Raw genomic sequence first — 18,144 nt, forward strand, 5'->3', positions numbered from 1 at the left:
AAGCCTAGCACAAAGATCGTGTAGTTCGTATGCTAAAGCTTTTCTAATGTCAAGTATCATTTCCTTAGACTATGAGATTGTGCAACTCCCGGATACCGTAGGAATGCTTTGGGTGTACCAAACGTCACAACGTAACTGGGTGGCTATAAAGGTGCACTACGGGTATCTCCGAAAGTGTCTGTTGGGTTGGCACGAATCGAGACTGGGATTTGTCACTCCGTGTGACGGAGAGGTATCTCTGGGCCCACTCGGTAGGACATCATCATGTGCACAATGTGACCAAGGGGTTGATCACGGGATGATGTGTTACGGAACGAGTAAAGAGACTTGCCGGTAACGAGATTGAACAAGGTATCGGGATACCGACGATCGAATCTCGGACAACTACAGTACCGCTAGACAAAGGGAATTGAATACGGGATTGATTGAATCCTCGACATCGTGGTTCATCCGATGAGATCATCGTGGAACATGTGGGAGCCAACATGGGTATCCAGATCCCGCTGTTGGTTATTGGCTGGAGAGATGTCTCGGTCATGTCTACGTGTCTCCCGAACCCGTAGGGTCTACACACTTAAGATTCGATGACGCTAGGGTTATAGGGAATAGATATACGTGGTTACCGAATGTTGTTCGAAGTCCCGGATGAGATCCCGGACGTCACAAGGAGTTCCGGAATGGTCTGGAGGTAAAGATTCATATATGGGAAGTCCTGTTTTGGTCAACGGAAAAGTTTCGGGTTTTATCGGTAATGTACCGGGACCACCGGGAAGGTCCCGGGAGTCCACCAAGTGGGGCCACCGGCCCCAGAGGGCTGCATGGGCCAAGTGTGGGAGGGTACCAGCCCCAGGTGGGCTGGTGCGCCCCCCACAAGGGCCCAATGCGCCTAGGGTTTGGGGAGGGGGCGCACCCACCTTACTTGGGGGGCAAGTTTCCCCTCTCCTCCCCTTTGGCCGCCACCCAGATGGGGATTGGGGCTGCCGCCACCCCTAGGGAGGGAACCCTGGGTGGGGGCGAAGCCCTGCTGGAGTGCCACGCTCCTCCACCACCACCACGCCGTCGTGCTGCTGCTGGACGGAGTCTGCGTGGGAGACGTCACCGGGCTGTACGTGTGTTGAACATGGAGGTGTCGTCCGTTCGGCACTAGGATCTCCGGTGATTTGGATCACGACGAGTACGACTCCTTCAACCCCGTTCTCTTGAACGCTTCCGCTTAGCGATCTACAAGGGTATGTAGATGCACTCTCCTTCCCCTCGTTGCTAGATTACTCCATAGATTGGTCTTGGTGTTGCGTAGAAAATTTTGAATTTCTGCTACGTTCCCCAACAATCTCTTGTTCGGTCCCGATAGCTCCTCAAAGGTGGATTCAGAGACAGATGATCAGTCCTATTCCCCCACCGAGGTGTATGCTCTAACTTGGCACGGTTCTACTGCTCATATCATGCATATGGTGTCTTGCATTGCATAGTTTAGACATCATATACACAATATTCAACACCATGTTCTTAGTTCAGACATCATATATGCAAATGCCCTCTGCTTAGCATATAAATCACATCTGTGAATTAAATCATGCGATCCTGGTTACTTAGATAACATGTATGTGAATTATGTCATGCAATCATGTTTAGTTAGTCATCATATCTTTGAATTATGTTATGCTATGCTATCTAGTTTAGATAGACATCATATATGTGAAATTATGTCATGCTATCCATTTTAGTTAAACAATATACATGTCAACTATTTAATGCCCTCTTTTTTCCACACTATCTATTGCATCTGTCTCTCATACAATGTATGTACATTCAACTATGTTTCCTATTTATCAGCCATTTGAATTGGAGCGGGTGATGGCAATATCTAGCGAAGTAAAAACACGATCTTCAAATAAAATAGTGCTACCTCTTGGTGGAGATAGCAGCCCGGTTGTACATGCACGAGAACCAGCCCTACCACACATAACCCAGACTCTCGCAGATTTTACCCCTACTGCGATGGACAGAGAACTAGCTTCACCCAATCTAACCCCAACCCCAGCAGATAGTAACCTAGTTCCTGTTGACACAACACCATCTCCACCATAGAGCTCCCAAACAAGAGCAGTTAGTAAGGCAACTCCAGTGCCCAAAGCGCCAGTACTACCACGGCAAACCCCAACTCCACCAGTTAGTACACCTATTCCTGTGGAGGAAGCACAACCAACCATTCATAGTTTAGCATCTATCGCATTTGATGTTGTTAAATCCTATGTTTGTATCTTCCCATCATGGAAACATTATACTGAAGATGAAGGAAAATGCCAGTTGCAGGTATTTATCCAGGAGTTATGTGTAAGTAATGTTATTCATGGCAATTACTTTGCTTTGTCCCATACATTCTACCTCCATGATGGTTATAATACAACAAATTTTCCCATTTTTCTCTATAGAGAAGGACCGATTTGGAAACTCAGGATGAGGTAACCTGTGCTAATACCTCTGCTATCTTCAAGAATGCTTGGTGGTAGTATCAGAATTACCTGAAGAAAACGTACTTCACTGGCAAACAAACTCATCAAAGTCCCTTACGTTCTCCCGAGACACATTTACTGGACGATGACTGGGAACGCCTTGTTCTTTACTGGTCCCGAACCAAGAATGTGGTAAGGTCTATGAGCTCATTTTATTTTAAGTACTATATGCTTGCGTGTTACTGTACTCTGTTCATGTAGAACAAGTGCTTAAACCTGAAGAACAACTGTTCTCATTTAAGGTTCCATTGCTATCGTGCATACTGCTTTGCTCTTGTATCATTGTATTTACTCGTACAAACTTATTTTTAAATTGAACGATCCAATGAAAACTATAATGGCACAACAGGTATGTTTACGCATGTTTCTTTAACAGGTTTCCTCTTATAAATAGCTCTATTGATTTCAATTTCAATTGTGTATGTTGTTGTACATGTAGACCCGTGGTACCCATCTGAAATCTTGGTGTGTCGTGTAGTTTCCCACGCTTTGTATTCTTTCAGTGCTGCTTCTCTTGAACTGATATGATTTGAACCGTGTCTCTATTTTGATTTGGCAAGGCAATGCAGTGACCATAGGACATAGATATATGTTTGTTTGATGCTTTTATAGTGTACTACTTGGCAATAAAAGACTTGGTAGTTTAATCTTGTCCACCTTACTAATGAACTGGTTCACCGAAATGAGTTTCATATACTAGCACATGCTAAACCTGTTATGTGTCTGCTTGTTTCTTCTTTTAGAATGCTGACAGAATATTGGGGAAGAGTGCCTTATTAAGCAATGATAAAGGAAGTAATGCAGATAAGGTTCAGGATCGTGAGACATCCTTATTGGTCTCCAACAAAGCTGATAAAACAACTAAGGAAAACTATCTTGAAGACAGTGGGGCAACCCCAAAGTCCTGTCTTGGTTTACTGTTCGAGTTACTGGCCACTACCGCTTGCACAAGCTATTCAAACTCACTGTCTAAATCAGTTTGGTTTCTTGAGTCTCAACTACAAGCTGAAAGACATCGATCAACTGTGCTGCAACAAGAAGCGAAAGGATTGCGGAAGTCCCTGGAGCATTCAGATGCATACTTTCTGGTGCAACAACAATCATTGGAGGATTTTAGCGCCAAGCAGGACAAAGCTAATAAGCTTGCTAAGCTTATTGCCAGCATGGTGGATACCCAGGATAACGTTTCTTGAGCTCTTCTGAAGTTGTTTCATTTATGGACTTGTTTTGCTGCCTCGTTTATTTGCACTGGTGGCCAATTTTGACAGCCAGTGTATGTAATATGCTGCTTTGTTCCATATATTTGCACTGGTGGCGAACTTTGATGCCTAATGGATGTAATATATGTAATAGCTGTAATAGGCTAGCGTTAGTTGCTTGCTTATTTATTTCCTTATTGTCTTGTTTAGTTGTTTGCTTGTAGTCACTGCAGTTCTTTTTTCGTGTTTTCCTAGAGGCCACAATAACCTAATTTTGGTAATTAGGCCACAATAATCATGGCAACACACGGACTGTTGTAACCATGGGCCTCCTGCGGGCCGTAGGATCTGTGGGCCTTCTATGGGCCGTAGGATCCATGGGCCTTCTACGGGCCGTAGCATCCATGGACTTTCTACGGGCCGTATGATCCATGGGCCTTCTACACGCCGTAGGATCCATTGGTCTTCTACAGGCCGTAGGATCCATGGGCCTTCTACGGGGCGTATAATCATTTCACAAAACATGGGCCGTACTATTTGTGGACCATAATGGGCCGTTAATAGGTTGTATTTGATAACACTATGAAAACAACCTAACGGGTTAACGGGCCACAAATGGGCTGAATGTAACCACAGGCTGAGTTTGGCCCACAAACGGAACAGGCCAGTAACAGACCGTAACTAACCGAATTCTAGAAATGAGCCCAAGAATAAATGGGCCCTTAGAAGGCCGAAAGTTAACATAGGCTGGAAACGTCTGACGGAATAATGGGTTGTTAATGGGTATAAAGTGATACACTGTTCATTATGGGCCAGTTTCATCTCGGGCCTTTAATGGGCTGAGAGTTACAGAGGGCCTCATATGGGCCGAAAGACATCATGGGCCATACATGGGCCATACATGGGCCGAAAGTTACAACGGGCTGGAATCATATTGGGCGGCCCAAATGAAGGTACTGGGCTTAATTTCGATAGGCCATAACGATCAGGGAGTTATCGGGCCGTAAAATGGGCTATATACGAACATGCGGTTAACACGCTTTCGGTGGGCCGACCCGTTACCTTTTAACCAAGTCAAACGGGCCGGCCTTTTCACTAGAATGGGCCTCTGTTGGGCCATGCCACGCGACGTATCATAGGCGCCTCCTGTCCAATGAGTGGATGACATCTGTCCCAACGGTGAGCCAACACGTGTTTCCTCTGGCCAATGAGAATTTTACACGTGGAAAATCCCCATTGGTCTGGGCTGTTAATGGGTTATCGGATCCAAAACCGGACCCGGTAGCTTAACGGTGACTTGTTACGGTGGATGCCACGTGTCGGTCACCCTTGACGAAAGCATTTCTATGACGCGTGATTTATCGTCATGGAAGTGGACACTTCCATGATGATAATTTTGGTAATATCATGGAACACTTCTACGACAACACAGGTATGACTATCTTGATTATGTCATAAAATCGTCATGGATGTACATGCATGACGGAAAACATGACCTACTGTGACAAACATGTATCATCACATAAGTGTATTTTTTTGTAGTGACTGCTCTAAGCAGCACTACCGTGTTGTCCTTCTCTACTACCGTTGTTTCTACCGGTTGCTCAACACTACGCGGTAGAACCGCTGGTGGGAGCGGTAGTACCGCTCCGGCGGCACTACCGCCTCCCTGACTTGTTCAATTGAAGGCCATTGCTGGAACTTCTGTGCCAGCGGAAGTATCGCTGATGTCTACTATGCAACTTTATTCTTGTAGACTCGTGTTGGGCCTCCAAGCGCAGAGTTTTGTAGGATAGTAGCAATTTTCCCTCAAGTGGATGACCTAAGGTTTATCAATTCGTGGGAGGCGTAGGATGAAGATAGTCTCTCTCTAGCAACCCCGCAATCAAATACAATAAATCTCTTGTGTCACCAACACACCCAATACAATGGCAAATTGTATAGGTGCACTAGTTCGGCGAAGAAATGGTGATAAAAGTGTAGTTGGATAGTAGATATGAGTTTTTGTAGTGCGAACAATAAAAAATAGCAAGGTAGTAAATAGTAAAAGGGAGCACAAACGGTATTGCAATGATGGAAAATGAGGCCTAGGGTGCATAGTTTCACTAGTGCAATCTCTCAACAATGCTAACATAGTTGGATCATATGATTATCCCTCAAAGTGCAATAAAGGATCACTCCCGAGTTCCTATTAGCGGAGAACAAAAGATAGAAATTGTTTGTAGGATACGAAACCACCTCAAAGCTATTCTTTCCGATCAATCTATCCTAGAGTTCGTACTAAAATAACAACAATCTATTCTTTCCAATCGATCTAATAAAGAGTTCGTACTAAAAGAACACCATATGATACATATCAACCAACTCTAATGTCACCTAGATACCCCAATGTCACCGCGAGTACCCGTGAGTTAATTATACGATATGTATCAAACAATTTCAGATTCATAATACTCAATCCACACAAAGAACTACAAGGAGACCTGAAATTTATATGGGAGAAAGGATAATAAAAACGTGCATCAACCCCTATGCATAGATTACCCCAAAGTCACCGCGGGAATCCGCAAGTTGAGTGCCATAACATATATCAAGTGAATCAAAATAATACCCGATTGTCACCACGAGTATTCATATGCAAGACATATATCATGTGTTCTCCGATCTGAACATTCAATCCGTAAAGACAAAACTTCAAAGGGTAAAGACTCAATTTATCACAACAAGAGTAGAGAGGGGAGAAACATCATATGATCCATCTATGTTAACAAAGCCCATGATACATCAAGATTGTGACATCTCAAGATCGCGCGCGAGAGAGAGATTAAACACATAGCTACTGGTACAAACCCTCAGCCCCGAGGGTGGAGTACTCCCTCCTCATCGTGGTGGCCACCGGGATGATGAAGATGGCCACCGGCGATGATCTCCCCCTCCGGCAGGGTGTCGGAACGGGCTCTCGATTGGTTTTCTGTGGCTACAGAGGCTTGCGGAGGCGGAACTTCCGATCTAGGGTCTCCGTGAGGCTTTTTGGAATATTTGGGAATTTATAGGGCGAAGAGGGGGTGCGGGAGGCCACCGAGGTGGGCACAACCCACCAGGGCGCGTTGTGCCCCCCTCGGGGCACCCCCCAGGTGCTGCTTTGGCCCATTGGTAGTCTTCTGGTCCATAAAAAATCCATAAAAAGTTTCGCGGTGTTTGGAGAACTTTCATTTCTGCACAAAAAACAACACCACGGTAGTTCTGCTGAAAACAACGTCAGACCGGGTTAGTTCCATGCAAATCATACCAAAACCATATAAAATTATTGTAAACATGGCATGCATACTTCATAAATTATAGATACGTTGGAGACGTATCAACCGCTCGCCCGAGCAGTACTACCTCTTGTGCACGGGGTGAAGGGGCATAATGGTTGGAATCTTCCCCCCACTATATAAGTGAGTCTTCTTCTCCAAGTGGACTCACCTCTTCCTCCCCAAGATCCATTGTTGCTCAAAAGCTCATTCTTGCCCAATCTCTCTCCCTAGCCAATCAAACTTGTTGATTTTCTAGGGTTTGGTTGAGAAGGCCTAGATCTACACTTCTACCAAGAGAAATTTGATCTCCCCCACTAATCCCTTGTGGATCTTATTACTCTTGGGTGTTTGAGCACCCTAGCCGGTTGAGGTCACGTCGGAGCCACATTCCATTATGGTGAAGCTTCATGGTGGTGTTGAGAGCCTCCAATTCGGTTGTGGAGATTGCCCCAACCTTGTTTGTAAATGTCTGGTTGCCGCCTTCAAGGGCACCATTAGTGGAATCACAGCATCTTGCATTTGTGCGAGGGCGTGAGGAGAATACAGTGGACCTAGTGGCTTCTTGGGGAGCATTGTGCCTCCACACTACTCCAACGGAGACGTACTTCCACACATCCTCGTCTCCACTGGCTCCACTTGTGGTTACTTCTTACCTTTACTTCTGCAAACTTTACTTGTTTTGTATCTCCTGCTTGCTTGTGTAGTTGGTGTTTCTAGCATCATATAGTTTGTTCACCTAGTTGCATATCTAGACAACCTACTTGTTACTAAACCTAATTTGTCAAGAAAAGCTAAAAATTGGTAGTTGCCTATTCACCCCCTCTTGTCAACCATATCGATCCTTTCAACGACCATCTGATTCCCCTCTCCAGTGTGTCCCCCTCCTTCCTCAACCACAATGACTCGCACCTCGTATTTAGAAAAAGTTAAGTTAACCGCTCTGCCATGCCGCATGCTCTCCTCTTCGCTGCACCCAAAGACCCAACGATGCAACATTGGTCGGTGAGGCACGCCACGACAATTTACAGTCGTCTTGGTCACGAGTTTGCATCGTCGCAGCCTTGTCCACGTCCTGTTGTAGCACAAGGTCGAGGACGTCCCAGAAAAACTGGGTGGCCGTCGTAGCGTCATTGCCGAGCATGGTCGGGTGCCCGCGATGGCTCCACCATGACCCCCGGTTGCAGCTCCATCACCAATGGCTACAACATTCACACGACCCCATCGCAGCTCTCCATGGTGATGGTTCCAGCAAAAAAGTTGTGAGTACCATCACAGTTTCTCCACGGTGACGTCTCTAGCAAAAGGTCACAACCATCATTGCTTTTCGGATGCAGCACCGCCAGCCATAGGCTGCAGCTTGTCGTCCCGATGTTGTTGCATCATCATCGCCGCCCGTCATGGGTTGCAACTTCTTATCAACGATTGTACCATCTGTTGTGGCCGATTGAAGCTTTCGTCATCCATGGTTGTAGCATTCTTCACCGCCGACCGTCGTGGTTCTGCAGCTTCTTGTCAAACGGTCGTAGCTCTTCACCCTCCAACAAAAAATGTTCGCCGTGGTTGCAACAATTTTTCATCGTGGTTGTAACCCCGACGTCTGCCATTTATAGCAAAATTCCGCCGTGGTTGTAGCCCCAACATCGGCCTGTTCCAGCGCATGGTCAATGCTTCTCCAACGTTAGGCTTGCCGGTCGCAGCTCTGGCCATCGTTGGTCGCGCCGTCTGGGCTTGCCGGTTGCAGCTCGGACCATCGTTGGTCGCGCCACCTGGGCTTGCGGCCGCAACATCTGGTGCTTGCCCTATCTAGCGCTGCCATGGCCACCGTTTCTAGTCGTCCTCTACACGGGAAATCAAAGGGGCCATTGAAGCACACAGATGCCAAAAAAAGCTGTAGAGTTTGGTTCTATGGCACAGGGGAGAAGTGCTAGTTAGCAGCAGGGGCAAGGGGGGAGGGGATGGCGCGCGAGCTCACCGACGGTGGTGCCTCACTGGGGAGGGAGAGAGAAGATAGCGACAGAGAGATAGAGAGATGAAAATGAGGAGGTCGGTTGGGTGGTAGGGAAACAAGTGGACGAGATGGATGCGGGAAAAGATAAGGGAGAGAAAGAGCCAGGAAGGGTGCATGAGAGACGCACGATCCCTGGCAATCGAATGCATGACGTGTGATCGGCCAAAGCCTCAGCTGGCCAGCTGTCAGGAAACTCTCCTTCTCCCTTCTCAATTTTATTGACTCAATAAGTTCCTACTAAGTGATTATCAAATAGTCCCTCCTACTTAAAAAACGTATGGTTCTGTCGTCCACCTCATCCTTGTCCAACATTCCTCCTCCCCTCGCCTTTTATCGACTTACCCGTAAGACAATAAGTTCTCGCTGAGTGGTTATCAAATAAAATCCAAAGATTTATTTAGGTAGTTAAATCAAATGCATGATTTGATATACTATTATTTAGACAATCACACTAAATATGAAAGGTAATCATGAGCTAACATAAATTATAGAATATTTATACCCATTGCGATGAACGGTTAATTATCTACTCCCTCCGTCTCATAATATAAGAACGTTTTTGACACACTACACTAGTCTCAAAAACGTTTTTATATTATGGGACTGGGACAGAGGGAGTACTCCCTCAAGGCCTCAACTACCAAAATGTCATATATTTAGGAACAGTAGTCATTTGAAAAAAGGAATTTATGTATGCTCCTAAACAATTTGATCGACAACATTTGGTGAAATCTCTACTCCTAATGGACGACTTGGTGAATAGTCTCCGCGGTTTAATTTTGCTGGATTTTTTTCGTCATCCTCTCACCTCTGGGTTTTTTCGTCATCCTCCCACCTCCGGTTAATTTTCGTCCCACCTTCCCAGGTTTATTTTTGTCCTCCCTCCCACACATCGACCAAAAAAAACCCAGCGATCCCTCCACGTCCGTCGATCCAAGAACAGTCCTCCCGTCGCACCAGAGAAAAAGGGCCGAAAAAAAACCTACGAAAAAAACCCAGCGATCGCTCGCTGCTCCATCCCTCGCCCCCGCCGCTCGAGCGAGAACCACCGAGGCTCAACTCGACTCCCCTCGATCTGTTTGCCCCAGCCGCCATAGCAGAGCACTTCGCTGCCGCCAAGATGCGAGGGGAGCCGCCGCCGCCGAGGTCCGAGAGGAGCCGCCGCGATCCTCCTCTGCACACATCATCGCCTGCGACGCTGCATAACCACGATCTCCACTGGCGCCGCGATGGCTGTGCCCTCCACCCATATCCGTCCGCCATTGGCCCTGTATTGTCCCTCCCGATAGGATCCAGCCTCCACCACTGAGCACGGTGCAACGGGATCCACCACGGACGAGGGAAAGGCGCTCGCGGGCATCGTGATGTGGTCGTCACGTGGCGCGGCACGATCCAGGCTCTGGAATGGGTCGACGATCTTGAGTTCGCCATAGTGCCGTCCAGAGGCCCCCTTTGTGAGGCCGCCTGCGCAGACGCTTGGTGCACCGCGGCTGGATCTCCATCGCCACCAACAACAGGGATAACGCCAGAGACCAGGTAATCTTGTGAATACGATGGCACTGTCATGTACATGGTGCACGATTCAGTGTTGAGCTCACTTGCAGCTGCATGCTCATGCAACCATGGATATCAGGCACGGGATGTGCTGGACATTGTTCAGTGCCAGGAGGTGAGCATCACCATGACAAGGCATAGCCTTGGGGCAGCGTTGAACGCATTCGACATCACTGAGAATGACTACAGTTGCACGACCGCCGCAGCGCGTTCACTTTTGCCCTGTGCGGCGGCAGCACCGGCTCCAAGAAGCGGTTTAACGCTGCCACGGCCACCGGCCTCTGTGTTCTGTCGCATCCGCAACGCTCGAGACATTGTCCGCAACGTTGATGAAGGTGAAGGAGATGGAAATTTCAGATAGGACAACATAGAAAATATTCAGACATGTCTTTACCACTACAAAATATTCAGTCACTGCCCTTGTGCCAATTCTTTTCTGCTTTATCCATGAATTAGTCTGTGCTTCCCCAAAATTCATGCATTTGAAGTTTTGAACTAAAGCTTAGTTGATGTAGGGAAGTGAATTGTAGACGTATTTTTAAATTTATATTTAGTACTAGAATTCTATTTTTAATTCAGTTTCACATCATCGTGTCACTAGAAATTCCAACATGGTATGCTTGTTCGTTTAGACTAGACAACTTTATGAAAATGCGGCATCGGCATCAGTATGCTGCCATTGATCCTATTGCCAAGCTTTTTTGTACATCATCGACACAACATCATATAGTCAATATGATTCCCTATGCACACTGCCCATTAACTGAATTACTAGAATGTTCATTGTTTTCTTCCATGTGTATCCCTTGGGGTGTGGTTCTTATGAGCACTTATTTGCAGGTTTGAGGAGTCCTCCTAGAGTTTGAGAAATTTTAATGAGAATTGGTTTGACAGAAACGGGAGGAGGGGCCATTAGGACAATTTTTACGTAGAAGAGATCTCGGGCAGACTGGAACCTATGGACCAAAACTATGTGTGGTTTCCTGCTGATAAATGTGTTGAAATATGTGTGGTTTCTTACACAAATGGAAGTTATCAAGCATGTTCTTTATGCAACAAAAATTTACTCCATCTGTAAAGATATATAAGAGCATTTAGATCACTACTTTAGTGATATAAATGCTCTTATATTTGTTACGGAGGGAGTAGCAGATATATTTGACTAGATGTGCCAAACTGTTGTGTCATCCACTTCACAAATTAGAGGTCGATATGCAGTGGAAGCTTTTGCAGGTCATTTTCAAAGTTAAGTATATCTTCTTTGATGTGATGTTTCATTTGTTCGCGTGCATCATGCTAACATCTGTTGGTTGGTTTCTAAACAGCAGTGCTACTACTGTGATGCATAAATTCAGTGCCACTTCTCAAGCTACTAGACCTAGAAGAAACACAATGAGGCAGTGCAGCGATGATTATCTAGCCCTCCAAGCTGGATGCAGCAAGGTTACTCGTGATCAAAACCATTGATGTCAGTTCAAAAACCGGTTCTGATGCCAATTGGCTTGAGGAAATCAGCCAAGATGCTTTGAAGAAATTGCACGCTTTCTATCAGTTCTGCAGACCACACACAATCTTTGGCACTGTGAGATTTGTCATATTTAGTTCCAATCTACATATGTAGTTTTGATGCACACTGCTTGATGCGCTCTTTCTTATGTTTATTGTATTGTTAGATTATAGGGATAACTTCAGTGTCTCTCGTGTCAATGAAGAGCCTAGATGATTTTACTACTACGATACTAAGAGTTATTATAGATTTTTATCTGTTACGAGTAATATTATTTGGCAACTAGATATATACCTAGCCATTTGTGTATGAAAATTCTACATTGTTACTCTTTAAAAAAAATCAAAATTTTCACTTTCTGTGCACGCTTTGGCTGCTGCTTTATGTATGAAGATTTACGTGGTAGGGCTGAATCAGCTATACGACATTCAAATTGAAAAGGTTGTATTTTATTCCTTGTGCTTTGAGAAAATGCACCTTCTTAATCCTTTATACTGTACAATCATTTAGTATAAATTATACTCTATTTTGGAGATCAACAAGCCAGATTTTCCATTTGTAGCTGGGCGATTTTCAGTAGCAACTGGAGTACTCTTAGTGGTCACATTCCTGATCATGGTATATTAGGTTCAACATAATGGTGTTATGGTGTGGAAAATATGGCTGAAGTCTAAATACTTAAGTTTTGTTGTTTTCAGAGCTTTAACATTGGATCTGTTTCGGATCGGTGCCACTGACGTGTGCTTTAATTATCAGCTTCCTTCTTGGAAGTGTTCCATTGAGGTAAGTAGCACTTACCATCATGAGAATTGGAAAGTAAGTTCCATGAAACCATCAAACGCCAAGTGATGATCATTTTCATCTCATATTTGATCCTTTTCAGGCTCCGATGCTCCGGTGGGAACGACACACACTCCTCGCTGCATCTTGTATCCTATTTGTGAGGGCTATCATGGTCCAATTACCTTTCTTTGCACATATGCAGGCACTCGGCACAGTACACATCTTCAGTAGCACTAGAAATTCATACTTATTTACTTGGCTTCCTTCGTCAGTGTTTGATGATTCATTTTGCAGCGACATGTTCTGAAAAGGCCCTTGGCAGCAACAAAATGACAGGTGTTTGCAACATTGTCCATGTGTTGGTTCTCTGCCGTCATAGCTATATTCAACGTAATTAAACATGCAATGACTCTATACTTTTGGTATCATCAAGCATATTTTTATTGATGTCCGGAGCTTTCAGGATATTCCTGACGTTGATGGAGACCAAGACTTTGGCATCACTAAAAGTGTTTCAAGAAAACCATAGGCCACCATAAACTGGTTGATTTTGAACCTATTTTTTCGATTGTAGGTGTATCAGCTTTGCAGTGGAGCATGTTGTTCGCCGTGGGTCGAACTGAGGTGAGTATTTGATGCGTTAGTAGATTGGGACGTTGGCTGCTCGGCGTGAGTACCTATGTCTATGTTATGTTTGAGTTAAAAGTACAATTTAGATGTGGGCCACACATACATAGATTAATGCATAGTTAGCTACCCATCTTGTCACCTGGAGTTATATCTCTGCACATATCTGAAGGCAAACATTGTACGCAAGTGATCTGGTTATGAAAAGCTTCATGTCCAGTCAAAATATACATGATGCTAGGTGAAAATAATCATAGAGGTTCATTGAAGATGGATTTGATTTAATTATTTAGTGCCCATGGATTTAATTGTCATTGAGAAGCATAATATCTTTTTGATGCTTCGTAACTTGTTGGTTGTTGTTATTTAGTTTTGCCCATGGAGTCCAAGTGTCCATCAAATTTCATAGATTGCTTCATAACTTGTTGTTGATGTTTGTTCATGCCTTTTGAATGTGTGCTTCGTAGCTTTGCTATTGTCGTTGGACACTTGGACTTAGATGATATATGACTTGGGGTTGGGTGCATAGCTCTTTCACCAAAAATGCAAAGTATGGTAGCTTAAACCGTTGGAAGGATATCACCATCGATTGGCTAAGCTTGTGTATTTTCTGTAAATTATTAAAGCATTATGCTGAAATGTAGGCCAAGACTGATGAGTTGAAGGCGAGAACAAACTACTACTCTACCCAGCAACTTATACAGGTGCATTTCCCTATATTTTTACAATAATATGACCTGCCAGTTTGCTTTATGCAGATTTGTACTGGTTAATAGTTAGTGTATGAAAAATAAGCATGATCTATGCTCCTCTTTTCTCCTTGAAAACTGCACATGTTGTATGTGTTGATGACACTTTCATATGGTGATATAGAGATGTGGTCTTGACCCTGCTCAAGCTCATCCACACCGCTGTCACTATAGCTGCTTCTGTGAGTCTCTTGTCATCTTCTTCGCCGCTGGCTTGGTAAATCTCTCAGTTTACTTCTCCTCTTCCTCTCTTGAGCTCTGTAGAAAGTTGCATGAACCAGAGGCCGAGGGCAAAGTGCAGTAGGCGGTGCATTGGCTATAATATATGTGTAGCCAGTAAGGGATGGTTCGTTCTCATCTCAAAGGCCTAAAGATCCGTTGTTGCAGGTCACCACATTCGCTTCCCACAGCTGTGGATGACGACAAGGAGGTGGTGGGTGACATGGGCAAATAGTGCTTGGATGTCCATGTTGCTTGTCTGCGTGTCTGCATAGAGAATTTTCTGTTGTTTGATTTGGTTTTACTGGAACAAGGAGTGGTGCTGCCCAAGCTCCCCATTACCCGTTGTATTGAGTTAATTGCCGTTGAGGTGCGGACTTGCCATTTATTGTGATTTTATCATTCCTCCTTATTTTAAATTTTTTTTCCACAAGATAGTTCTTGTTCATAGAGATGCTTTGCATGGATTGTTTAAAAAACAAAGAACGTGACAAGTTTGTGCTTTGAAAATGGGATACTATGCTTAGTTCTAGCTTTAACATTTGTGATATCCAATTATACTCCTATGGCTTGTATGCCGTGGCAAGATGCCCACTTACTGCACCAATTCTCATTGGAAACAATGCTCTTTTGTCTTTGGGACCAATTTTAGTGGTGACTTAATAACTGATTTTGTACTTTCTGCTTTAGGCTGTGAGGATGCAGGTTAATCGTGCTGCTGATTGTATAAGAGCTTGCAAAATGGACGATAATTTATATTAATTCTGCAAGCACTTTCTTGTCGGCATGAATTCATAAACTTACTTTTGCACTTGGTACTGTGTTGTCTAATGTTCCCCGAGCTAGGAAATTTGCATTTGGGCTGTACTTCCAAAGATGAAATTGTCTGCATAAGTGATTGTTCCGAAGGTGCCCAATATGCTCACTAGGTGTCCTATAGCTATAGGTAAGGAGAGCGACTTGGTGCTTAATACTCGGTTTCTGTGGGAACCAAGGAAAGATGGTGCTGGAATATAATGTACTGAAAACATGATAATTTAAAGGATGTTATAGTGTCAAAATGATCTAATCAACATCTTTTTGTTCTAGACCAAACATGAGATACATTAAAAAGATTTGCCAAGGTCTTTTCTGTACAAACTCATCAATGCTTTTTGTTCTTGTAGTTGTTTGATTCTTTCTTTACATAAAAAATTCTTACATTGAACTAGGCCCGGTTATGTACATGACAACTCTCCTTTGACCTGACGCAAATGATTTGGCATGTTTGATCTTGAAAATGTTGAGAGGAAAAAAAAGTTGATGCACTACTCTGTAGCACCCATGCGTCAACTCCTTCAATTCCTATTTGGTCAATACATCTTGAAATTTTTGCTCTGGGATTTGGTGGCTGCTTACAGTTTCACGAGCTTGAGGGGAACTATCGGATGGTTCAAGATCCGAAACAAGTCGGAGAGGAGGCTCATGAGGCCCATCAAAAGGCCCGAGTCTCTAAAGATTATGGAAGTGGTTTCTACCAACAGGGTTCTGAGATGTAGGAGAGGAACGGTCATGTGGGCTCGTTGAGCACGGTCGATTCTGTTTGTTTCGGCCCTCGCGCAAGCAATGAGGAGCACACCACCATGCCTTCATGTCCTTACTGACACCTGCCTCAAGCCATTAAGCTCACTCCGTCTATAAGTTTAGTGTTGGTTCTTTGTGCGCACATCCATCTCTTAGATGGTTCAAGATCAGGAGTGAGGCGGGATCCACTAAGATCACCCTGTCTATAAGTTTAGTGCTGGTTCTTGATGTGCACATCCATCTCTAGGATGGTTCAAGATCAGGAATGAGGCGGGAAGGAGGCTCACGAGGGCCATAATGAGATTGGAGTCTCTAAAGATTATGGAAGTGGAGCACCGGGTCACTCTCCTCCAACTACAGTGGTTGTTCGGCCAACAGGGGTCAGAGATGTAGGAGAGTAACGATGACGCAGGCTCGTTGAGCACACTAGGGAGCTAAACAATTGATGGCATGTACATTATCAGAACTTGTTTTTATGAGAAATAAATCATCATTGCTAGAAAGTTGCTTAATACAGGCGTAGGCTACCTAATAGCATCAAATAATTCTAATATGACATTCCGGTGAAGGAGCACTACCCCATTGAGTGTGATGTTCAACAAATTAATGCTGACAAGATGGAGGAGACCATGATTCCTCTTCCGGTGGACCTTCATGTAAAGGAGAAATTACAACATTGTGATATTGAACTTTCATGTGAAGGCTAAATTAAAACATTGTGATATATCAACTAAAATTGTGCACTTATTTATTGATGAAATTGTTAAAGCATGATTATTGACTCATTTCCCTACATTGTTGCCTGTAGCAACGCACGGGCATTAGTATCAACATTTTGCAACAATATCTCTTCTTTTACTTAGTCCAAGATGCTAGAGTCAACACGAGGTCAGAAGTTTTGCGAGAAGGAAACTATCCAGACGTTGGCGACATTATTTGATAGCTGGGCTAGGATGGACAACATCTCATCGTGCAACATGGTAAGTAAAGTATTTTGTCTATTGTTATCATGGTTTATTGTTGTTTGTAATAGCTCCAGTTGTAGATTTATCTTTCCTATGCATCCATCGGCCAATACATCTTGTATGTCATCGACAAAGAGGCACGTCGTCTATATATTATGGACCTTATTCAAACATCACAATCGTTAGAGGATAAAAATTTGAGGCATGCACTGAAATTAAGAAGTTCTGCAAGAGATTTCAAAGAAGCACTTGAAATAAAGCTGCCTGGTTGGAATTTTGATATATCTAAATGGCAACGTTTATTTCCGTTTGGTATTCCAACAAATATAGATGGGTAATGAATTCATAATAAAAACATTTATTTTTGTTATCACTATATTCTTACTATTAATTTAAAAAATTACAGGAATGTGTCTGGCTATTTTGTTTTTTATTTTATGTTCTGGTGGAACAGTAATCGATTGGTCAAGCCGGTTTGCGTGGTGAGTATTGTTTTAAGACCTTCGGCGTGAAATTTTCATACTAACTACACATATTGTTTGTGCAGGATGGGTATGAGTTGAGGAAGCGGTTTTTATTATACTTGTTAAATCATCGTGGGAATGAAGCTAAAGACAACTTTCTTGATATCGTGAAAGAATTTCTTAAGTGCATCATCTAGATATGGATAGTTTTGTAATAGATGTTTAGTTGGAACATCGCTTAGTCTGTTACATGGACATATCGTTAATCTTTCTTTTTGTTATCAATTTACATTGCACAAATGGACTTCAATTATTCAATAATTGTGTGTGTTATAGTGTTTATACATTTGTAATTTAACATATAACTCTTGCAAAATAATTCAAGAGCCTATGGCAACGTACGGACACTCTACTAGTAGTTTATGTACAGGGTACCACTATCCCCATTTTCCCGTTTCTATGGATCCCTCTCATCCGCCGCCTTCGCCTCACTCGCGAGCACCCTCGTTCGCCTCCTCGACACTGCGCTCCTTTCCCCTCGCCAGACCTGGCCGCGTCCCCACCGCCCTCGATCCCTCCCACTCTCCCTGGCCGCGTCGACTGGCCGGATCTCCGCGCCCAGATCGCCGGGACACCTCCTCCCCTGGAGCAGCTGCCGTCATCACCGCGCCGGACTCCTCACTCCCGGATTCAG

At 44.2% G+C, this 18,144-nt stretch overlaps 2 protein-coding genes across 12 annotated transcripts in view; both read left to right on the forward strand.

The window, feature by feature from the left end:
- The first annotated feature begins 9,989 nt into the window (after positions 1 to 9,989).
- On the forward strand, positions 9,990 to 14,968 carry LOC119324782. 10 transcript variants are annotated; one of them, XR_005157174.1, is made up of 11 exons: positions 9,990 to 10,555; positions 10,653 to 10,908; positions 11,414 to 11,818; positions 11,902 to 12,155; positions 12,643 to 12,698; positions 12,779 to 12,863; positions 12,964 to 13,253; positions 13,438 to 13,487; positions 14,135 to 14,194; positions 14,364 to 14,456; positions 14,627 to 14,968. XR_005157174.1 is itself a non-coding variant. In XM_037598554.1 (8 exons), exons 4-8 carry the CDS (start codon positions 13,142 to 13,144, stop codon positions 14,657 to 14,659), a joined length of 348 nt encoding a protein of 115 aa, XP_037454451.1. In that variant the 5' UTR covers positions 10,937 to 11,818; positions 11,902 to 12,155; positions 12,779 to 12,863; positions 12,964 to 13,141; the 3' UTR covers positions 14,660 to 14,968. The 10 variants fall into 10 exon arrangements, 3 of the variants coding, with proteins under 3 accessions (XP_037454451.1, XP_037454452.1, XP_037454453.1); XR_005157171.1 differs by lacking the exon at positions 12,643 to 12,698 and having other exon boundaries at positions 10,624 to 10,908; XR_005157170.1 differs by lacking the exon at positions 12,643 to 12,698 and having other exon boundaries at positions 9,991 to 10,555; positions 11,899 to 12,155.
- A 2,948-nt stretch (positions 14,969 to 17,916) lies between these two features.
- Positions 17,917 to 18,144, forward strand: part of LOC119322320 (protein GRAVITROPIC IN THE LIGHT 1-like) — a 4,549-nt gene continuing 4,321 nt past the window's right edge. The window contains exon 1 of one of the 2 annotated variants that reach the window (XM_037595815.1): positions 17,917 to 18,144. The gene's annotated coding sequence lies outside the window, so the exon portion shown is untranslated. The other variant, XM_037595816.1, reaches the window with a different exon arrangement.

This window comes from Triticum dicoccoides, chromosome 6B (genome assembly GCF_002162155.2).
Source record: "Triticum dicoccoides isolate Atlit2015 ecotype Zavitan chromosome 6B, WEW_v2.0, whole genome shotgun sequence".
NCBI lineage: Eukaryota > Viridiplantae > Streptophyta > Magnoliopsida > Poales > Poaceae > Triticum > Triticum dicoccoides.

Coding starts and splice junctions, on each gene's coding strand:
- LOC119324782 (XM_037598554.1), top strand. CDS start 13,142: ATGATTCATTTTGCAGCGACATGTTCTGAAAAGGCCCTTGGCAGCAAC. Junction 13,254..13,437: donor CCGTCATAGCTATATTCAAC/GTAATTAAACAT, acceptor TTTCGATTGTAG/GTGTATCAGCTTTGCAGTGG. Junction 14,195..14,363: donor CTACCCAGCAACTTATACAG/GTGCATTTCCCT, acceptor ATGGTGATATAG/AGATGTGGTCTTGACCCTGC.